The sequence below is a fragment of the Cervus elaphus genome, chromosome 10 (assembly GCF_910594005.1).
Source record: "Cervus elaphus chromosome 10, mCerEla1.1, whole genome shotgun sequence".
In the NCBI taxonomy this organism is placed as follows: Eukaryota; Metazoa; Chordata; class Mammalia; order Artiodactyla; family Cervidae; genus Cervus; species Cervus elaphus.
The window spans coordinates 52,155,213-52,176,369 of record NC_057824.1 but is presented as its reverse complement, the minus strand read 5'-3'; the positions used below and the strand labels follow the sequence as shown (position 1 = coordinate 52,176,369).

Here is a 21,157-nt window from a genome sequence, read left to right as displayed (position 1 = left end):
ATTTTCCAGTGAAACCAAGTGGAGCTGGAGATCTTTTTGAAGATTTAAAATTATGAATTCAATTTCCTTAACAGCTATAGGGTTATCCAAATTATCTATTTTACATAGGTAAGTTCACTGGCAGTTTGTTTTTTGAGGAAATGGTCCATTTCATCTAGGCTGTCAAAATTACGTACATGAAGATGTCCACAGTATTCCTCCTTGGATGTCTGTGGGGTCTACAGTGAAAGCCCCTAAGAAGAGTAACTCCAATTTGCATCTTTTTTCTGTCAGCCTTGCTAGAGGGGACATGCTGTATTTTTACTGATGTTCGTTTACATCCAAGTTCTACCCGCACTCCTCGTGAGAGGCTATGTGGTGGTCGGCCCATAAAGCAGTGAAAAAGGGCCCCGGAGGGAGAATCTGGCCTCTCTCTGCCAGCTCATGTACAGCTCCAACAGTGCTGCTTGGATGGAAAACAGTTGAAAAGATAAAGAATGGGATTCTTGGAACAAATGAAGGAGTCTAAGCTTACATACCTATAAATCCCTTTCAAAAGAAGACTATCTGTAAGTCATAGATATAAATGTAAATCAAGTGTATTTTCTATTTCTAAACTTTCAGTGTCCTTAAAGATAATCTTGGTAAGACCAAGTTAAGAATCAGAATCTTGGGACTTCCTTGGTGGTCCAGTGCTTAAGACTCTGCACCTCCACTGCCAGAGGCACAGGTCTGATTCCTGCTCCAGGAACTAGGATCTCACATAATGTGTGGTGCAATCAAAAAAAAAAAAAAATATTTCAGAGGTATACCTGAAAGAATGCACTGAAACTAATGAGGTGATGTTCACAGTGAAAAATATCAGATGCATCAAAACTGACAGGTCTGTGACTTAAAAAGCAAGGTGGGTAAGAAGATGAAGGTTTAATGTGAGTCAAAGGCGGGACATAGTTTGATTTTAAGAAGTTAAGGTGTTCTCAGGCTGTATGGTTGAAATTATAGACCCTAACTCCAGCTGTTGCCTCCAAAGAGCGGACCTCATTTGGAGTACTCTGTCCAGCCTCGTACACCCAACCTCTCAGAGAGATCAAGACAAGTTAGAGAAAGACAGAAAGGGCAACTGGGAAGGTGAAGAGGCAACAGAGTTTAAATCCTTTCAGAGGCAAGAACTACAACCATGGCAGGAAACCTCAGGAGGGACATTCCTGGCTTGATACAAAGAAAGAAATTTCTACAAGACACAGCTGAACAAGAAGGGAGTAGACCACCTGTGACGTGATGCTTCCTTTTCTCTATCACTGAATGTCAGAAACAAATACTGAACGACTACGTGTTAGGATGCCTAGTTAGGCATGCCTAGTCTAAACGTGGATAAACTCAGCAGAATCAAAAGCTGCCTACACACTGTCCTCACGTTCACTCTGCCACAGATCTGTGAGAACATCGTGTGGGGAGAGCACTGTTTCACGGAGCAGCGTGGTGACCTCAGAGTCAGAACTTAGGACATTTTCTTTCAGATCCTAAAGATCTAAAAAGAAATTCAAATACTTTCCAACTCTATAGCTATCTCATGGACTTTCCATTTAGGCACACTTGAAGTTATGAAATTAATTACATGTGTAACAGAAAGACAAACAGGAGGAAAGGGCAACATTTATGAAATAATCCACAGGAAAAGTTGAAGTGGACTCTTTTCTTGGATACAAGCAACTAAGATCAAGTCTGTTGCAAAATTCAGCAAGTTTACCTTTGGGAGGGTGGCAGTGAGGAGGGGAATTAGACCGGAAGTAACCTCTTCGAAAGTGCTTTCAGCAGTTATTTCATCAACATGAATAAGAGAACTTCAAACAGTTATGTGGCAACTTAAGAGCTGCGTGGCTTTTGCTGCACGGAACCCGCCCTCTCAGGTGCGCACATGGCTCCTCTGCAGGAAGCCGTCAAGCACCGGTCCACTTTCTACCAAGGAGTCATACGGTTAATTCCTGTCAAACCTTCAAGACCCATCTTCCCCTCAAGCTTAAAAATGTCCCTACACACAAATCTCTAACATTACACACAATTTTCCTTTCGTGGTGTATCCTAAGCAGAAAGAAGATGACAAATGCAGCCACTTTCTAAAAACACTGCCGTGCCATCAAAGCAGCCGCATCAGTGACAGTCCTCAGACTGCTGTGACAGGGCGCTTGAGGCAGCCGCACCACGAGGCCCCTTTGGGTTGTGCAGGACGGGACTGCTCGGGAAACCCCATCAGCAACAGTCACATTTGGCCATTACCTTGTTCAAATTTGAAATCTATGTAAGAATACTGATTCATTTCTTTTCTCTTTTTTCTTTTTCCACTGGTTTCTGGCGATAGCTCCTGCCATTTTTTAATGGCGTCAGAAAAGGCCTAAAAATTGAGAAAGGGAAAGGTTACTGCTGTAAATGGGACACAAGAATACGTGAAACACAGGCAACCCCAAATCTCGTTGTGACTCACTGTTTCAGCTACCTTCCCTATACGGCTTACCAGAAAAGGTAGTGGCAAAATAAGCAGGCAGCATTTCTTTACTTCGTTCTCTCTTTCAACTGCTGCTGTAATGGCAGAACCAAGATGCTGACTGATAAAGAGGTGCATGAGGAGGCAAACCATCGGAGGTGTCCATGAATAAGCACAGGTTAGACCATGAAACAAATGGCTACAAGTCACGCTTCACAGGCACCACATTACATGGTGTTTCTCTGGTCAACAATCCCGCCTCCATTTCCCCCATGTTCTCGCTGCTTTCACTCACTTCCCCACTTTGTACTGAACACTGGAGTGCAAAATGCTTATGCCAGAGATACTCCCTTCTCTTCCACAGCTTTTGCTTCTCCTTTTTTATATCTTTCCAATAGGCATTTAAAGGTGATCAAGTCTCTGCTATCCTAAAAGAAAACCTTTCCTCCCAGACCTCCTTCCTCTTCCAACTACCAGCTCTGCTTTATTCCCTGTTGTTTGTAGCCAAGCTTATCAAAAGAGCCATCTGCACATACCATCACCTCGCCTCCCAGGAGCAGCAGCCCCCTCTACCCTGGTCTCTACCCCACCTTTCCCCTTGCTCACCTCCCTAACACGGGGCCAAGGCCAGTGCCTCCGCTTCGGCCCTCGCCTCCTGGGATCTCAGCGGTGATGCCAGCGCGGCCTGCCCCGCTCTCCGCCCCTCCTGCCTCGTCTCCACGCTGCGGGTCCTCCAGGCAGCCCTGGCTCTCCTCTCACCTGACAGTCTCTTCAGGCGCACCTCATCCACGTGGGTGAGGTCACCTTCCACATGCTGACCAATCTCAAATAACCCCTTCTCCAGTCCGTTACTATCCCCAGTTTTGGTCCATTCAGCCACTCAATGAATTGTTTTTACTCAGGAATCTGAGGCCCACCCAGCATGCTGGCAGTTCAGCATTTCCCGGACAGAATTCACTATCTTTTCCTCCAAATTAGCTCTTCTATGGGAATCCTCATCCCAGGAAATGACACCCTGTCTTCCACGCCCTCCCTACTGACCTCCTGCTTATGTAGCAGCACTGAGGGGGTATGATTAAATGTCACTTGCTCAGAGAGGCCCTCCTGGAGCCTCTCAGACCACCCCCCAGTTATGTACTCTTTCAGAATAGTTATCACAGTTGTAATTACATACTTATTTGTGATCTGTTTCATGTTATTTCCTCCCCTAGACTCTGAGCCTCTATGACAGGGACTGTTACAATAGCTCACAGTGTACCTTCAGCAACATGCAGTCTGGATCTAACACTCATTTGGTAAGTAAAAGGTTACAGGGATGTGCATGTGTTATAGGAATGTTGCTAATAAATCACCTTCTGAAGCTGTTTATCTTAAACAGCTGTGCATCCCTGTGGTAAAATGGTAACAAAACAAGTATTTTAAGACAGGGGATCAGCCCTGCATCTTAACCTATCTCCTATCTCCCTTCCTTTTCAAAGCTCCTCAGTGTGGAAATCAGAAGGGAATTGACATTTGCTGTACGCACCTCCTATAAGCTAAGCACTGCATGCAGCCCTTTCAAGTCCTTAATTATCCCATTTAATTCTCACCGCAATCCTCTAAAGGAGGTTATTATTTATACATAGTAGAGGGAAGCAAGGCTACAGAGAAGGGCAAATCTTAATTAACGTGAGGACAGGACTCAGGCCAGTCTTGGAACTATAGCTCCTCTCTTTGGCGTCACTGTGTCCTCAGTTAGATTCAGTGAGACTCCACCAAGTTTCATCTTGCTGCCTCTCTATATCTCTGATCAGCGTCCTCCACAGCTACAGTGCCTCTTCCCTTGCTTTCTTTCTTTCTGGAATTCCCACTATACAAGGTATTCCCCACAAATTCTTAGGCACCAATGTTTGTACTCAGTTGCAAGACTACTAATTTATACCAAATTTTATCTACAGGTAAATACCCCACCCTTGAATCAGGGCTGTTCTCTAAAACCCAAGAAAGGGAGCAAGACAAATTATTATGACTTGCATTTTATAAATGAGGTAATTCACAAATCAAATACCCAAAGTATTAGTTTTGACAATAAAGGATTCAGACTGGTTCCAATTTTCAGGGCATCTGTGACAGCAGCCAAACTTCCTTTAAGGGATAACCTAAAAACATGACAACTGGCATCTGATGATGTAAAAGCTGAGAAGTAGACAGAGACTCCTCTGTGGAGCCTGGTGGAAAGGTCAAGTCCAGAGACAGCGATATGGAGATAAAGGTGACCATTCAAGTACACGGAGGGAGAAATCTAGAAGCCTGGGTAAGACCCTGAGAATGACCACCTCAGACAACAGAAGCTAAAGGATGGGTTAAAAAAGATGGCCCTGACCACCAGCATTAAGTTTCATGAGGGAAGAAACCTGTATGTCCACTGTGACATTCCCAATGTGTGACCTACGGCAGGCACTCAGCCACCTGCCTGAAAGAAAGAGGAAGTCACATCTGTGGCAGAACTACTGAGAAAAATTAGGAGGGGAAATTATCAATCTACTCGAACCATCAGTCAAGTCTGAGTGTGTAAAGCAAGACACAGAAAGTTGTCAGGATCTCCAGGCTGGCCAAAGAGTTGGTTCATGTTTTTCTGTAAGATGGTACACAAATACCTGAACGAACTTTTTGGTGAACTCAACAAAATAAAGAAAATTTATCTTTGTCAAAAGGCAAGGTGAAGGAAAATCCCAAGATGACAGTCACAAGGCAGGCATGGAGAAAGCAGCAGGCATGAAGTTCTGCAAGTTAAAGACCAACAAGTGGCATAACTAGAATTAAAATACAAGCGACAAATCAAATCTAACTTTGATCAAGATTCTGGATGTAACCAATTTATAGGAAACAGACGAACTGTTTAATTACAATGCAGGGGTGCAGTCAGAAAAACTCAGACTGTGGAAGCCTATAAGATAAAACAACCCAGTTTTTTTTCCAACAAATAAGCAGTAAGGAAAAACAAAGGAGAAAGAGAGCTTGCAGATTAAGAGATTCAAGAACTCACCAGCCACATGCAATAAACATATTTTACTTGGAATTCTGTGACCAAACAAGCTGTTTAAAGATTTATGACATATTCAGAAAAATCTGAATACTGACTGGATATCTGATGATGTTAATCTTTAAGGTGTGATAATGGTATTTTGATTAGATTTTAAACTATTTCATCTTTGCCTTTATCTTTTAAAAATTAATACTGAAATGCTTATGGAATTTACTTCAGGTAGGGGTAGGCGGGTAAGGGTGGAAATACAAGACTGGGCAGGAGCTGGCAACTGCTGAAGGGGAGGGACAGTATGCAGGGGCTTGTTACAATACCATCTCTACTTCTGTATGTGTCTGATGTTTACAGTAAACAGGGTAAAAAACAGCAATCCACGGAGCACTGACTCTGCCTCGGTCAGCATGCTTTCCCTAAGCTGTCACCATGTTTGGGGAGTGGTGCAGAGAAGACATGCCACTGCTGTAACGAGGAAGCCCCTGCGGGTGTGTCTTCTACCTCCCTGCCCATGTGAGTATGACTTCCTACAAGGCAGAAGTCTTGTGCACCATGTGTGTACAACAGGGAGACGTTCTAAAAGGGAACATCAGATTTTAGCTTTTGTCAAACATTACTTCCCTTAAATACCCGATGTTCACTCAGGTAGCCCAACCCATCTCTTTTCAAAATCCTGTAAAATCTTAGATTAACCACCCAAACAAATAGACACCACAAAAAATATAAAGGGCCAGACAAATGAGGAAAAGGATATGGAAGCTATGAACAAGAACTGAGCCATAAAACTCTACAACTTCCACCCAAATAACGACAAGCTGGGGGATGATCATACCTTCAATGTAGAGAAGCATCTGCTAGAGAAATCACTTTTACTGACCTCAGGATGTAGGCAGGGACATTTCCAATGAGGACCAACCCACCTCCAGACCACAGGAGCTGTCTCCTGCTGCTACCCTTTTACTTTTCCTCTGGGCTTCCTGGGAGCTCAGAAAATGTGTAAGGCACCACAGGATCAATAAAGATGCCACACAGGGCCCTAAAGATGAAAAAGCCCCTTCTTTCTCAAGGTCATTAATTTGGAGAGGGGAAGCTCATTCATTTTTGAATGACAGTGCAGATATTCCCTCTTTAGCAGGGGGAACAAGAAGGCAATATCTATCAGAAATAGAAGGCATTATCTCTGTGATCCCTTCAGAGTATTTTTAACTAAAATGAACCTGTAATTAGGAGTCTGCCAACAGATGCCTGGATCTTATCAAGGTAAAGGTGGAAGGGGCCTAGACTCAACACATTCACCAGTGTTCACCTTCTTTCAGGTTAAGACCCAGTGGGTGTTTTAACAAGTAAAGTAACTCCACATTTGCTTGTCTTCTGGAAAGAAAAGCACACTGTTTGCTAAGAGTCACCAGAACTTCAGCAAGAGAAACCAATTTAAAGGCAGGAGAGAAGAGGAACAGGTCAAGGGCCTGCTGGTGCTTGCTCTTCTGTCCTGGCTTCCATCGAAGGGCCACTGTATGGTGGGCTGCATTAAATGGAGCACATCTGCTGCTCACTAGTGACCAGCACCCTTCTCAGATCTGGCCCTTGAGTGGAATCTTATTTAGAGGCCAGAAAGAAAGAAAGAAAGAAAGAAAACCTTGAGAGCTTTCAGGAGTCGCCCACTCTCTTCTGAAGCAAACCACCACTCCCTGGGCAGTGCTGGGCTCCTGGCCCTTTGGAATCTACCTCATGTTAACTGGTAACTGAGCCATCTCGGGGAGGATCGCGGGACCAGCCCCAAGACAGAAAGCACAGCAGGGAGGAACAGCACTGGAACACACCCTTCCACTCCACATTCCATAGGGAAATGCATGTCCTTACTGTCACACCAAAACTTTCCTGCTTCTAACCTGTGTTTCTTTTCATTCAGTTCTTTCTGATCAGCAAATATCTTTGTCTACATATCTTCACCCTGACAAACTCCTTAGCTCTTTGCCATCATAAACCATCCCAACTTCTGCAAGCTGAACTCTTCATCCTGTTATCACGGGAAGAAGGAGTCAAGAGGTGTGACCCCCCCCCAGAAGACCAAGTAGAGCACCTTTCGGGTGATTGCATAGTGTCCTTTGAGCTCGTGCAGGGCCCACTTGATGTCCTGACTGCTAAGCATTTTGAAGTCGGCCATCAGGAGGTCGGCAGCTTGGATGAAGCAGCGCTGGTCAAGAGGAGCCAACTTAGAATAGTCAAAAAAGTCTATCGTAGGCAACTGAAACAAGAGAGAAGCACAACATTAGAGGCCAGACAGTGCATTTCCAGGGGGAAATCATTTGAAGAATTACTGACTAAAGAAAAGAATAATCTGACTTGTACTAATTACTCAAAAGGAGGATACCAGCCCTGAACAAAGATGAAGAAATGATGTTCAGAGCGGTTAAACAAGCTGTCTGGAGTCTGGAGACTAGTTTTGCTAGTTGGAACTATGAAAAAATATAGTTGGGGGTTTGAACACAACTTTTTAGCCATTTTCTTTTCACAAAATGTTTAGAAAAAACTGAGTTTTTTTTCCCCCAGCTACAAAATACAGGCATACTTCAGGAATACTGTAGGTTTGGTTTCAGACCACTGCAATGAAGTTAATATCACAATAAAGTGAGTCACACAAATTGTTTGGTTTCCCAACTTTTAGAAAAGTTAAAATTACACCATACTGTAGTCTAGTAAATGTGCAACAGTGTATGTCTAAAAAAAAATGCACATACCTCAATTAATTCTATAATTTACTGCTAAAAAATGCTAACCATTATCAGAGCTTTCAGCAAATCAATCTTTTCGCAATAGTAACATCAAAGGTCACTGATCACAGATCATAACAAATATAATAATAATAAAAAAGTCAGAAATATCATAAGAATTACCAAAATGTATCAGAGACACGAAGCGAACAAAAGTTGTTGGAAAAATGGCACTGACAGATTTGCTCAAGGCAGGGTTGCCACAAACCTTCAATTTGTAAAATCAGAAACTGTAAAATCTATAAAGTGCAATAAAATGAAGAGCAATAAAATGAGTAATAACCATACATGAAAGAAACAGTCAAAAAGAATTTGTGAGAAGTGGGAGGATGGTGCAACAGAGACCAGCGAAGCAGTTCTGCAAACACTGAACATACTAAATGCTAGTCTGGACCACACATGAAGACAATGATTAAGATTTTTAAAAACCAAACTGTTTATATCTTAACACAGGATTTGGTTACACAGGTGTATGCACTGTATATAAATCTTACTCAAAAAGAAAAACAGATATTAAACTCTAGGCAACAATATGCATGCTAAAGTATTTATGTGGCAGAGTACTGATATTTTAGCAATTCGCTCTGAAGTGGGTTATAATATAAGAGGGATGTGCTGATGGACAGAGGGATGGATATGGGACAAACTGGACACAGTAAAATGTTAACTTTTAATAGTACTGGCTGGTGTGTATATAGGAAATCAACAGAAAGTTCTTTTGGCTTTACTGCGTGTTTGAAAATTTCTTAATAAAATGTTAAACCCTAAGATGATACAAAGAGTTCTGGCCAATTCTTGATTCATCTTAGGAACTTGCTTTGTAGGATTAAAGATATGGAGGATTTGTTTAATTCTTTGTGGGAAGGGAAGATGGAATTACAACGAAAGAAGTCAAATACGGAACTCAAGGTGACTCAGAGGGGGAAGTCCCACTAAAATATGTATTCTGAAAAACCTATTTTCCTGGATAGTCTTTAAAAAATCTATCTTGACAAAGGACTTTATTCCCTTAAAAATGATGCAAAGAGGAGAGAATTTCCAGGTAGACACTGCAAACCCAGAGTACCACTTGCCTTCATCTCATCTTGGCTGGCAAGCAGGCTGCTATTGGGATTCATAAGGACTCTGTCTTCTCTCTTTGGATAATCTGGATTTTCCAGAAGAAAATTACAAAGTCTGTAAAAATAAATGACGTTACTGTCACACTGCTTCCAAATGCCACACTTGCTCACTGATTCAAACATAATGTATGAAAATAAAATCTCTAGTCACATTGTAACTGACCTATCAGGAAATGACAATGTCTGCAGATCAGAAAAACAAATGAACAAATAAGACGTTACCCTGAATTTCTATTTTTACTTGCTAATGTGAAAAGCAATACACATACTAATAAAGGTAAACTCCTCTGAAATTTCTCTATTAGTTCTTACTGGTTGAACTGTATGGAACTGGAGAATTTAGATGAAAGTATCTATCATTTGTCAGGAAGACTATTAACAAGGGATGGGGAAAAAGTCTGTATTCACATTCACAATTAAAAATAGTTTTCTAAGAGTTAATAAACAGAACATAAAAGACCTGTGATAATTCATTAGTACTTTTTTTAACCCTATGGTAAATCAATCCCCATGACGATGTGAGGGATGCTCAGTTTACTGGAAGGCTGAAGGAACAGACCATGTTTGCTTAAGAAAAATCTCTCTCCATTCCAAAATCACAGCCTTGTCTTTTTTTTTTTTTTTTTTTTTTACAGCCTTGTCTTTTTAATCACTACCATGAAATCTTTCAAAAGTAAGGATGAGGAGAATAAAATAACCCATAAGATGTTAACACTGCCCAGATTTACAAATTTAACTAGCAAGGCCCTTCAGCCTATAAAAACCAAAGGTGGCAACACTCTGCTCTTGGGATATTCCACAGTGACAAGGACAGCTGGGGGTGTGGAGCATGAGCCACTTCAGCAGCAAGAAAGCTGCCCAGTCACAGGGCAAGCGGGGCTTCCCCTCTACTCCAGCCTTCTTCCTTTCTCCTGCAGACTGCCTCGAAGGTGCCCCACCATGACCCTCCCCAGGTCTTCTCCTGTCCAGTGTCAGGAATACAGCCTCTAACTAATACAGGTCTAGCAGAAAGAAGTCAGAGAAAAAGTGCTCACTTCCTGTTCCTCTTCTCACCAGGTGCCAGTGTTCAGGGAGGGACTGAAAACTGGGGAGGCATGCCTCTTGTGCAAACCCCCTCAGGACCCTCAGCACTGGCCCAACTGCAACGCGCCCTCCTTCTCCTGCTCCAGGACCGGTCAAGCACCCCTCAACACCCTTCTCTTCATCATCACTTGCAGGAATCCCACGTGCACTTTCTCGTTAAGCTCTCTTCCTGTCACCACGCCTAGTTCTCTGGAACACATGCCAGAAGGCATGAGAGGGAAAACCCCTTTCTCATATTACAGCAGTAGCAAGGGGAGACATCCTCCTCAAGAATTCTGAGCACATTTCCCTTTAAAACCATGGTCACTGGTGGTGACTCTTTGTTCCAGTACAAACTGATGAGCACCACAGGTTACACAATCTTTGAAGGGTACCTGAGAATCAGTCACCATGAAGAACAGTATTTGTAGAGAAAGGCACGGAGTTCCAAACAACCCCTTTCTCATGCACACCTGGACATACTATAAAACAGGTGTGGAACAGCTCCTCCATTTCAAACTTATTTGTTTGTAATGTTCAGATAAGTGTGGCTATCACAGGCCAACAAAGGGGCAAAAACTAGGAATTTGGGTAAGGATAAAAAGGTCAAATAAACAAGAATTTTCTTAGAATAGAACAGCCATGCATGAATGAAGCCAGGTGGCTCAAATGGGGTGTAGGCAAGATGATCTTGGAAGAAAGCATTAAAACTCCTGTTTTGAGTTTTTTAAATCTCATCTTTTAAAAATTTCTATTTTTATACATTTTCTAAATCTATTTTCTAAACCCATTTTAAAAGTTCTTTTCTTATTCTTAGCAACTCATTTTGTATTTTCAACACTATGAAAAACTTCTCGTATCAACATGATGCAAGATGTGGAATTCCACCTGTCAGGTATCAGAGGCTCTCACTTTGAACTGTCAAAATTCATTTCCATTTTAAAATCTCCTCTACCCTCACCAACACAACTTTCCTGGAGTTAAATGACATTCAGTGCACAGATAATTAAGAACAGAGTTTCCTTTCTACAGATATATGCTACAACCAAATACATTAATATTTACAGCCTGGGGCAAAGGCAGTGGGAGGCTTGTCAGAACTCAGATCTGCCCACCTATTGATATTATTTCATGTCTGATCTGACCTGACAAGCTAAAGGGTTTCGAGAAAGCACTCCCACTAAGTAAGCCAGGCTAATATTTCTAGCTTTTGTTCTTTAATAGTTGTTGCTGTCTCGATCCAATTTAAGTTGCATCATATGTGGGTAAACTCTTAAGGAGAGCAGGTTACCATCACAGGAGGTTCTCTGGGTAACAGGCTTCTCCGACTAAAATGACCAGCTGGTTACAATTAAAGGTGACAAAGACTGTACACAAAATGTTGGAGAGTCAGCCCCACAAAGTATCAGCCTGCTCAACTCTGCTCTGGGCCTCCTTTCAGCCCTACATTAACAACATTTAAGTTTTTTTTCATTTATTTTTATTAGTTGGAGGCTAATTACTTTACAGTATTGTAGTGGTTCTTGCCATACATTGACATGAATCAGTCATGGATTTACATGTGCTCCCCATCCCGATCCCCCCTCCCGCCTCCCTCCCCATCCCATCCCTCTGGGTCTTCCCAGTGCACCAGCCCTGAGCACTTGTCTCATGCATCCAACCTGGACTGGTGATCAACATTTAAGTTAGTTGTGAGAATTAACAATTCAGTCTCAAAAGTCCAGGGACAAAAGGAAAACAGTGTCAGGAAAATCAAACAGTAGGACTTCCCGGGCAGTACGGTGGATAAGAATCTGCCTGCCAATGCAGGGTATACGGGTTTGATCCCTGGTCCGGGAAGACTGAATGTGCCATAGGGCAGCTAAGTCCATGCGCCGCAACTACTGAAGCCTGAGCACCAGAGAGCCTCTGCTCCGCAAGGAGAAGTAACTGCAATGAGAAGCCCAAGCATTGCAACAAAGGGTAGCCTCCGGAGGCTTGTCACAACTATAGGAAGTCCCTATGCAGCAACAAAGACCCAGTACAATAAAAAATAAACTAATAAATAAATTATATATACATAAAAACAATCAGACTGTAGGTTTGAAAGTATTCAATACAATTAGTGAACACTCCCTTTCCTCTGTAATTCATAAGACTTTAAGGATGAATATCTGCTTCTCAGTGATGCATAAGGGACGAAGTCATTAAGCCTCAAGAGAACAGGATGTGTGCGCGACTCAGGAGGAAGGACAGAATTGTCACAGGATCTGTCAATCTGATCACGTTTTAATGATACCGCAGACAACTAACCTTGTAGGTATTTAGAAAACAACATATCCATCTATAGAATGAGAGGGAAATTAAAGTATACTAAATTTCTAAAGGATTACTTTAAAATTTACTAAAAGAGTCAGACACAACTGAGCAAGTGAGCACAGACCACTGGAAAGCTATCTGGAAATATGTTTCAAGCATCATGAATCTATTTATGATCCCTGATTCTAAACTTTAACTTTAGGGTTTCAGGATCTAGAATGTAATTTTAAAAAAGGAAATTACAATATGGAATAATGTAGAATAACGTTTATCAGAACATTAGTGAAACTATGAACAAGGAGAATAACGAGGAGAAAAGTTAACAAAAAGGAAAATTCAATAGAATAATTTTTAATTAAAGGTGATCATTAACACCATGAAGAAAACAATGAAAAGTATTTTTCACTTAACATTACTTCATTAAAAATCCAAATTCATATTTGCTCTGAAAAAAAGTTTTCATTCCAAGAACTAAGGTGGTACATTAAAAAAAATTAGTTATTTTTTAGTTTAGTGGAAGTCTAGGAGATATTTTTCACTGTAAAACTGTACTGATTTCTGTTCAATTTTGCCATGACTTTAAAACTGCTCTAAAAATAAAGTTTATTAATTTAAGAGCTCCTACTGGTCAAATTTAGGATAATCCACTATCAAAATGAAAAATAATTATAAATTATTTAATGTATATAATTATAAAAGACTAATTATAAAAACACCACTTATACAAAACACCTTTATGTCTACACTAATTTAAAAAACAAGCAAGAAGGGGGAAAACAGCAAAATCCTCCGTATAGCAGACTATCAGATAATAATCTAGATGGTGGATATGGGTATTCATCTTATAGTTTTTCAACTTTTTATGTTCAAAGATTATAGGGGGGAAAATCTGTTAAAAAAAAAAAAAGGGGGGGGGGAACTATACTAGATTAAGAAGCTAAAAAGGTCAACAAACACATTATGAAACCGTGATTCCAACCTGGTTTAAAAAACTGAAAGCAGTGGCTGCCCCTCAATGGAGGGGAGAGACAGGGCTACCAATGGCACCAACAGTGCCTTGGTATGAATCAGAAAAAAGCATCTCCTCTGGGCTGCTAATCTCAGAAAGAGGGCCCTTCACTCTTAGTCATGGCAGCCAGCTCCCACTCACACCCCTGCTGAATTCTACGGTACATAATACAATCTTTGAATACTCTTTTAATTAAAATAATCTGTATTAAACAGTTGAAAATATAATTAAATTCAATATCTATTGTTCTTTATAAATTTACAACTGTTCCACGTTTGCAGACTAGAAGGAGGTGAAAGAGTATAAGCAGAAAGAGACTTGCCCGGCTCTTTGCGACCCCACAGACTGTAGCCCACCACGCTCCTCTGTCCATAGGATTTCCCAGGCAGGGATACTGGAGTGGGTTGCCATTTCCTCCTCCAGGGGATGGAGTGCAGGTGGATTCTTTACCCACTGAGCCACTGCGGAAGCCCCGAGCAAGACAGATGTAGTATCAATGCTCAGAATTAACTAAACATCTTAATTCTGTAACCATACATGATTGTAAGACCCAGAAAACAGCCTGCATACAATTAAAATTAGAACTCTAACAGGATGATTAAAAAAGACATAATGCTAACTGAAATATGCCAGCCATAAAAGGATAAATATTGTGTGATTCCACCTACATGAGGTCTCTAGAGAAGCCAAATTCACAGAGACAGAAAGCAAAACAGTGGTTGCCAGGGGCTCAGGAGAGGGACTGGGGACAGAGCTCCAGTGTGAGAAGAGGAAAACACTCTGGAGACGGAGCGCGGTGGCAGCTGTGCGAGCTGCAGACACACTCAGCGCCCCTCACGCGCGCCTAAAGACAGCCCTGCGTGCGCACGCCAAGTCGCTTCCGTCGTGTCCAACTCTTTGGGGCTTCGTGGATTGCAGCCGACCAGGCCCTCTGTCCATGGGACTCTCCAGGCAAGAATACTGGAGTGGGTTGCCATTTCCTCCTCCAGGGGATCTTCCCAATCAAGGGATCAAATCTGAGTTTCTTGAGTCTCCTGCATTGGCAGGCAGATTCCTTACCACTGAGCCATCTAGAAAACCCTAAAAATGATTAAAATGGTAAATTTTTATGTTAAGTACATTTTACGACAATAAAAACAAAAGGCACAGTAGCATACTTACACATTCAAATCATAGTAATTCTTCAAATGAATTATTTCCTCAACATACCCATTTGCTACATCAGGAAATCTTACTTCCTAGGAAGGAATAAATACATTATTTATATGTCATCCCCTAGAAAGATTTCAAATTGTGATAAAAATCAGATAGCAAAAAGTATACGAAATGACTAAATGTTAGAAAAGGACTATAAAGCAGGTTTGTGTCTGGCTTAAAATTCCACACTAGGTGCCCAGATTTATCTGTCTACACAGAATATGGAAAAAGGTCCCTAGAGACCGCCTGGTCCTCTGCTTCCATTCTATGTATTCATTTTTCTCTCTCTCAGTAAATACTGAGCATCTCAGCCCAAGCAAAGGGCACCTAAATATGAATATGGCACTTTCTAGTGTATATATACCCTTAAGAAGCACACGATTCAGCAGTCCAGGTGAGAAAACCCCAGGGAAGAATGGTTAAAAGGCTGTTCAAAGGCAAACGGCCGCCTGCAGAGCCCTGCATTCACGTTCTTGGTCAGCGCTACCTAACACAACTTGGTGTAAAGACAGAAATGCTCTATCCTGTGCTTTCCAGGATGGTAGCCGTTCAGACTCATGTGGCTACTGAGTCACAGAAAGTCTGACTGGTGCCACTGGAAATGAAATTTTAAGTTTCATTTAAGACATTTAAATTTAAATAGCCAAATGAGGCTACCATATTGGACAGTGCAGCTCTAGGTCATCTCACAAACTGCTTGAAGGGTTTGAATGTGGAGTTAACTCAATTCCTTTTTAAAAACTGTGGGGACCACTCATATGACAGCACCAGGGCACCCACAACCTGCAGCTAGAATCCCAGGGGGCATTCTGAGAGGGTTAAGGCTAGATTAAGGAATCCTGATTCAATTTTTGGACCTTCAGTTTTTCTTCTTCTAGTCTATAAATCTAGGAAATTAGGAAAATGATTCCACACACACAAATAACGCTTTAGTAATAAAAGGAAACAATATATTTAGTGTGTATAATTACTTACTTATCAAAATAAAACTTACTGTCTCTTTTACCAACAGTGCAATGAGTTCCTGGTCTACGTCAGAAGCTTCTTGCCTCCAAAGGTTTTCCAAATTGGGCTCCTGAGTTTCTTGTAGTGGAAATGCTGGGCCTGGCTCTTCATCATCTATTGCTAGTTGTTGGTCTTCAAGCTCTCCCAAAGGATGGGCAGGCTGAGGAGAACCAGGGTCTGGAATCCAATCCTGCTGGGGCTCTGGTCTTGCAAACGCCGGTCTTGGGAAAGCTGTCCCCCGGGGCTCATGCTGATACAGCAGTGGGCCCAGTTCTGCTTCAGGACGCCGCTCCTGAGGTACAACCTGGCTTGGTACCTCACGGGGCTGCTGGTTCAGAGACTGGAAGTAAGGGTGGTCTAACCAGCATTCTTCTTCGATGGCCTGGTCATCGAGGATATCAGTTGCTTCTCCGAGGTTTGATAAAATCTCTGTCTCTGACTCTTCAGATGACTGGTTCTGAATGTCCAAAGGATCAGCTTCTGAAAAAAGATTACCTTCTTTTAAGATAATGACTTTCTGCTCTGATCTGGGGTTGATGAGGTCATTGGTTGCTTGGTTGTGACTTGGTCCAGGCTTAGGTTCTCTTTCTGTTTGGCCACTTGGCTTCATGAATCCAGAAACTCCAGGAGGCCCAAGATCTAGAAATTCACCGTAGTCATCCTCAGAATCATCCTGCGTCCCAGAACCAAACAATGAGCTGTTATACACAGGAAAATAGCCATTCGTATCTGATTCAAAGGCTGCTCTAGATTTTTTAGGCCTTTCTTCTCCCAATCTTTTGAGATCTTGCCATTGGGCAGCTGGTTTGATGAGATTGGGTCGTGATGTCTGAGGTTTGTATGTCTAAGAAAAAATGAAATTTTAATAATAACAATTCAATTTTTTTCCTGTGTCTATACCTCCTTATGTATTATATTGAGATTCTGAGGTAGGACAGGTAAGAAACAAAAACACCCTCCCCCATAGACCTATTCTTCAAATTTATCTTCATATTCAAATCTGATCACACTATAGTAACTATAAGAATCAAAGCAGCCATTCAGAGATTGAAGATTGACTTATAGTTTGAATTATAATTTCACTTGCGACCAGTAAAACAAAAATAACTGCATAGTAGAGAAAATAATGAAAGAATGACAACACAGCAGAGGAGTGAGAAATGGTCAATAAGCACATGAAGAGAATCTAAATCTCATTAGTAATTCAGCAAAATGCAAATTAAAACAAGATTCTACCCCCTCGCTAAGACTGGCAAACAACTTTTTAGTCAGACAACATTAAACACAGATGTGGGACAGATGTGGGAAAACTTACTATCACTCATTCCTGGTGAATTTAGGAGAGGAATCTGGTATTGCTTATTTTTTAAAAAAAAAACGTATATCCTTATAATCTATCAATATCACTTTTCAAATCAATCCTATACACCCTTATGTATCCAAAGGGGGCATATACAAGGGTATTCACTGCCACACTGATTGCATCATAAAAAGAGAACACTAGAGACATTCTTAAGTTTGTCCCTAAGCATACAGTTAAGTAAACTATTTATCTGCTTTACAAAATACTCTCCAACTCTCCCCCACCCCAAGAGATAGCTCTATATGTAATGAAATGGAAACTTCACCAAGAAATGTTAAGTGAAGAAAAGTTACAAAACAACACACACAGACTGATTTTTATTCTTTGAAAAAAAAAAAAATGGAACACAGACATAAACATACCATTTCTAAAAGCATATATGTGTATATATACATTGAATATATACATACATGCATGAACCCACACACGTGTTAATTCAAAGAAAAAGATTTGGAAGGGTACGTGCCAAACTTGTGACAACAGTCCCTCTGGGAAATCTCTGGGGCAGAAGGGGCTGGTGAAGAGAGAATAGTTTTCTCTGTATTGTATCAATTTCTATAGAGAACACAACCATGTGTTACTTGTAAATTTAAAAAGCAAAATGCCAATTTTAAGATAGCAGAATAAAGATGTCTCTGATCCTGATCTTCTCTGAAGTCACCCCAATCCAGAGAGGAGAATGAGACAAAGAACTGAAAATCTCTGAATAAACCAGCACAGATTTGTGATCCTGAATCACAATATACGTGAGGAGGAGCTGATAAATGCAGTGGGAGAAGTACATCCAGATTTCAGGCAGGCAGAGAAAGCTTCAGAAAGGCAGAGTTTGCCAAAGCAGGTGGTATGGCCTGCAGAGGGAAAACCAATAGTCCCTTGTTTGAAACACTGGGAATCTGCACTTTGTTGGCAGCAAGGATTTTCTGAGAAGGTTAGACTGAATGAAGACAGACGTCCCTGCTGAAGGTAGGCTGTCAGTGAGGCAGGACAGAGAGAACTTTGATCTGGGCTGCTCTGGAGGTGGCAATCACGGCTAGGCAGTAAGAAAGAAATAAGCATACGTGCATATAAGCACACTTCCCCGCCCCGTGCAGCCCCAACATCCTCTGTCATAGGAAGAATTCCTGCTAGCCATGAACAGTGCCTGAGTCCTTCCCCAACATAAATACCTACAAAGAGCCAGTCCAGGAAAATCTCGAATGCATTCAAAGTTGAGTAGTAATAAAAAACAACCAGCACAGAAACTACATGAAGATATCTAACTACTGAAAAGAGATGTGGTAGAGGAGTGACACATATGATGAAATCGGTACCACACAGTGAATGAAATAAGAAAAGAGAAATGCAAGAATACAATGGAGTGATGAAATAGTTAGCTACTTAATATACATGTTTTAAATCATGGTTTTGTAGAAATACAGTAACTATCAAAAGTTGGGAGGGGAAATAAGAGGTGAGGATCAAAAGATACACTTAAAGCTGATAAATCAACATGTAAAGACATATGTAAGAATAGCATCTGAAAGTATAAAAGTATGTACTAGAATAACTGAAAAAAAAAAAAAAAAAACAACAACAAAACCCAAAGACTAAGGATAAAAATCTTCCAAATCACCAGCAAGAACAGATGACCCCAATATAAATAAAACAAAACCTCAAAGATGCAGGGAACATAGTGAAAGATCATTTTTAAAAGCAATAAAAATGTAAAGCATATTAAACACTATGAGAGAACTAAAAACTAAGTATAATAGTCATGTTAATAAACAAAAATTAGATGAATTCACTCACTAAATTTAAGTAGAACCTTTTGCACTAGGCAAAACCCAATTATATAATCAACTACAGGCATATGTTACAGGAAAACTTTCACATGAATTTGCACAGCAGCATCATTCATAATAGTGAAAAAGGAGAAGTAACTCAAATGTCCATCAATGAAACATGTGATATAGTCCCACAACAGAATAGTATCAAGCAATAAAAAAGGAACTGAAAGTACCGATTCATGCTACATCATAGATGACCTTGAAAACTTATGCTAAATGAAGGAAGGACCAAACAGTATATGATTCCATTCATATAAAATGTCTAGAATAGGCAAATATATAGAGACAGTCCATGGAATTCTTTAGGCAAGAATACTGGAGTGGGTAGCCATTTCCTTTTCCAGGGGATCTTCCCGACCCAGGGATCAAACCCGTGTCTCTTGCATTGCAGGCAGATTCTTTATCATCTGAGTCACCAGGGAAGCCCTATACAGACAGAAGTGGTTAGTTGTTCTTAGGACTGGGTCAAAGAGAAGAGAGCAGGGAAAATAATGGTTAACTCATCAAATCAAGAAAAAAGGCAAAAAATCCCACAAATACACTAAAACAGAAAAGGAAAATTGGAGGAGCCACAGATTCAAAGTAGAGTAAATACAAAGAACAGGCTATTTTGTTTAGTTCTATTAAATACATTTAAAAAAACACTGAAAAGTATCAGTGAACAAAACCAATAAAAAGCAACAGAAAATCTAGACGTGTCAGTCACCACAGAGGAAGCTGAAACAGTTTCCAAGAACTGTCCTTCATGAAAAGCAACAGCCCAAATGCCTTTAGGGCAAATCCTACCAAATCTTCAAAGAATAGGTAAACTCCAACATTATTTAAATACTGCTGTAAGAGCACTCTCAGCTATTCTATTAATACTGAGTGTCCGAAGAATCAGATTCTTAACTTGAAATATATTTCATCATGGTAAATTTCAGAAAACTCACTTCCGCCAGGATGACATCATCATCCAGGTCCTCTTCGTCATGTTGCTGAGGAGCTGGGGTGACCAGCATTGGAACCCCTTCCTCATCAGAGGAGTCAGATATGGTGATGGGTCCATCTCTGAGATTGATCCAGTCTAAAAGTGGGCGGAGATCATTGTTATCAGGAGGTGCATATAATCACATTCAGTCCTTTAATTCAACTTTGGCATGAAAAGGGTCAAACCTAAAGCCAAGTTCATGGCTACTGGAGTGTTAATTTACCTCCTCAGGCAGCACATGCACCTAAGCATTAAAATGAGCTATTTTTCTGTGCTGATCTTTGCCAATAGTTCATTTTGGGAATCATCAGAGAAAATCTTACAATTACTATGCTCAAGATTATCAACTTTTTCTTATACGAGACTGGAAGAATCTGTTGATAAAATCTTCTTGACTGGCAACTAAACAGTGAAATCATGGCCTCCCATCTCACCTCTACCCCTCCAAGGGAATATAAAACAGTTTTATTCAAACTGATAGGTCTGAAAAAACTCACTCAGAAACAGTAAGATTTTCACTTAATATATGATATTAAAGTTTGCTCATCTTAGATATAAATCTTAAGTATTATTTATGCAAATATATTTCAGTGGTGTAGTCAAGTACCTATTTAGCATCTACGACACTAAGCAATTTAAGCTTTCTAGTTTCCTTTTTAAATACAGCCAGAGTTCAACTAGCCATCTAGATGTAATAATTCTGTTCAAGGTCTCTAACTCCTTTTATTCGTTTGAAGATAGATCACATCTGATATGAATTACTGGATAACACAAACTGATAATTCCTTCATAAAGCGCTATTATTTTTCTCAAGGTTAATGCTTCATGTACTTTTATGGTATCCAATAATTTGAAAAGCAATATAAAACCAATTATCTCATTTCATCCCTGTAACAGGGCTGTGGTGATGCCAAAAACGGCAGTTTAAAACAGGTAAGTCTGTGGGATCTAAGGTCAGACTGCCTGGATTCCAACCTCAACTCTACCATATACTAGCTACATGATGCCATTATTTACTTCTTTAGGCATCCATTTCCTCATCATTGAAGAAACGTTAA

The 21,157-nt window shown here is 40.7% G+C and overlaps 1 protein-coding gene across 3 annotated transcripts in view; it reads right to left on the bottom strand.

Moving 5' to 3' along the window:
• Nucleotides 1-21,157, bottom strand: part of RNF216 (ring finger protein 216) — a 113,666-nt gene that overhangs the window by 80,374 nt on the left and 12,135 nt on the right. The window contains exons 3-8 of one of the 3 annotated variants that reach the window (XM_043915363.1): nucleotides 20,062-20,195; nucleotides 15,930-16,784; nucleotides 14,900-14,976; nucleotides 9,322-9,424; nucleotides 7,558-7,722; nucleotides 2,254-2,368 (exon numbers count right to left, since the gene is read on the bottom strand). In XM_043915363.1, the coding sequence (XP_043771298.1) occupies nucleotides 2,254-2,368; nucleotides 7,558-7,722; nucleotides 9,322-9,424; nucleotides 14,900-14,976; nucleotides 15,930-16,784; nucleotides 20,062-20,195 (1,449 nt within the window). Of the gene's footprint in view, nucleotides 1-2,253; nucleotides 2,369-7,557; nucleotides 7,723-9,321; nucleotides 9,425-14,899; nucleotides 14,977-15,929; nucleotides 16,785-20,061; nucleotides 20,196-21,157 lie in introns of those variants that run through there. The other 2 variants (XM_043915364.1, XM_043915365.1) reach the window with 2 other exon arrangements.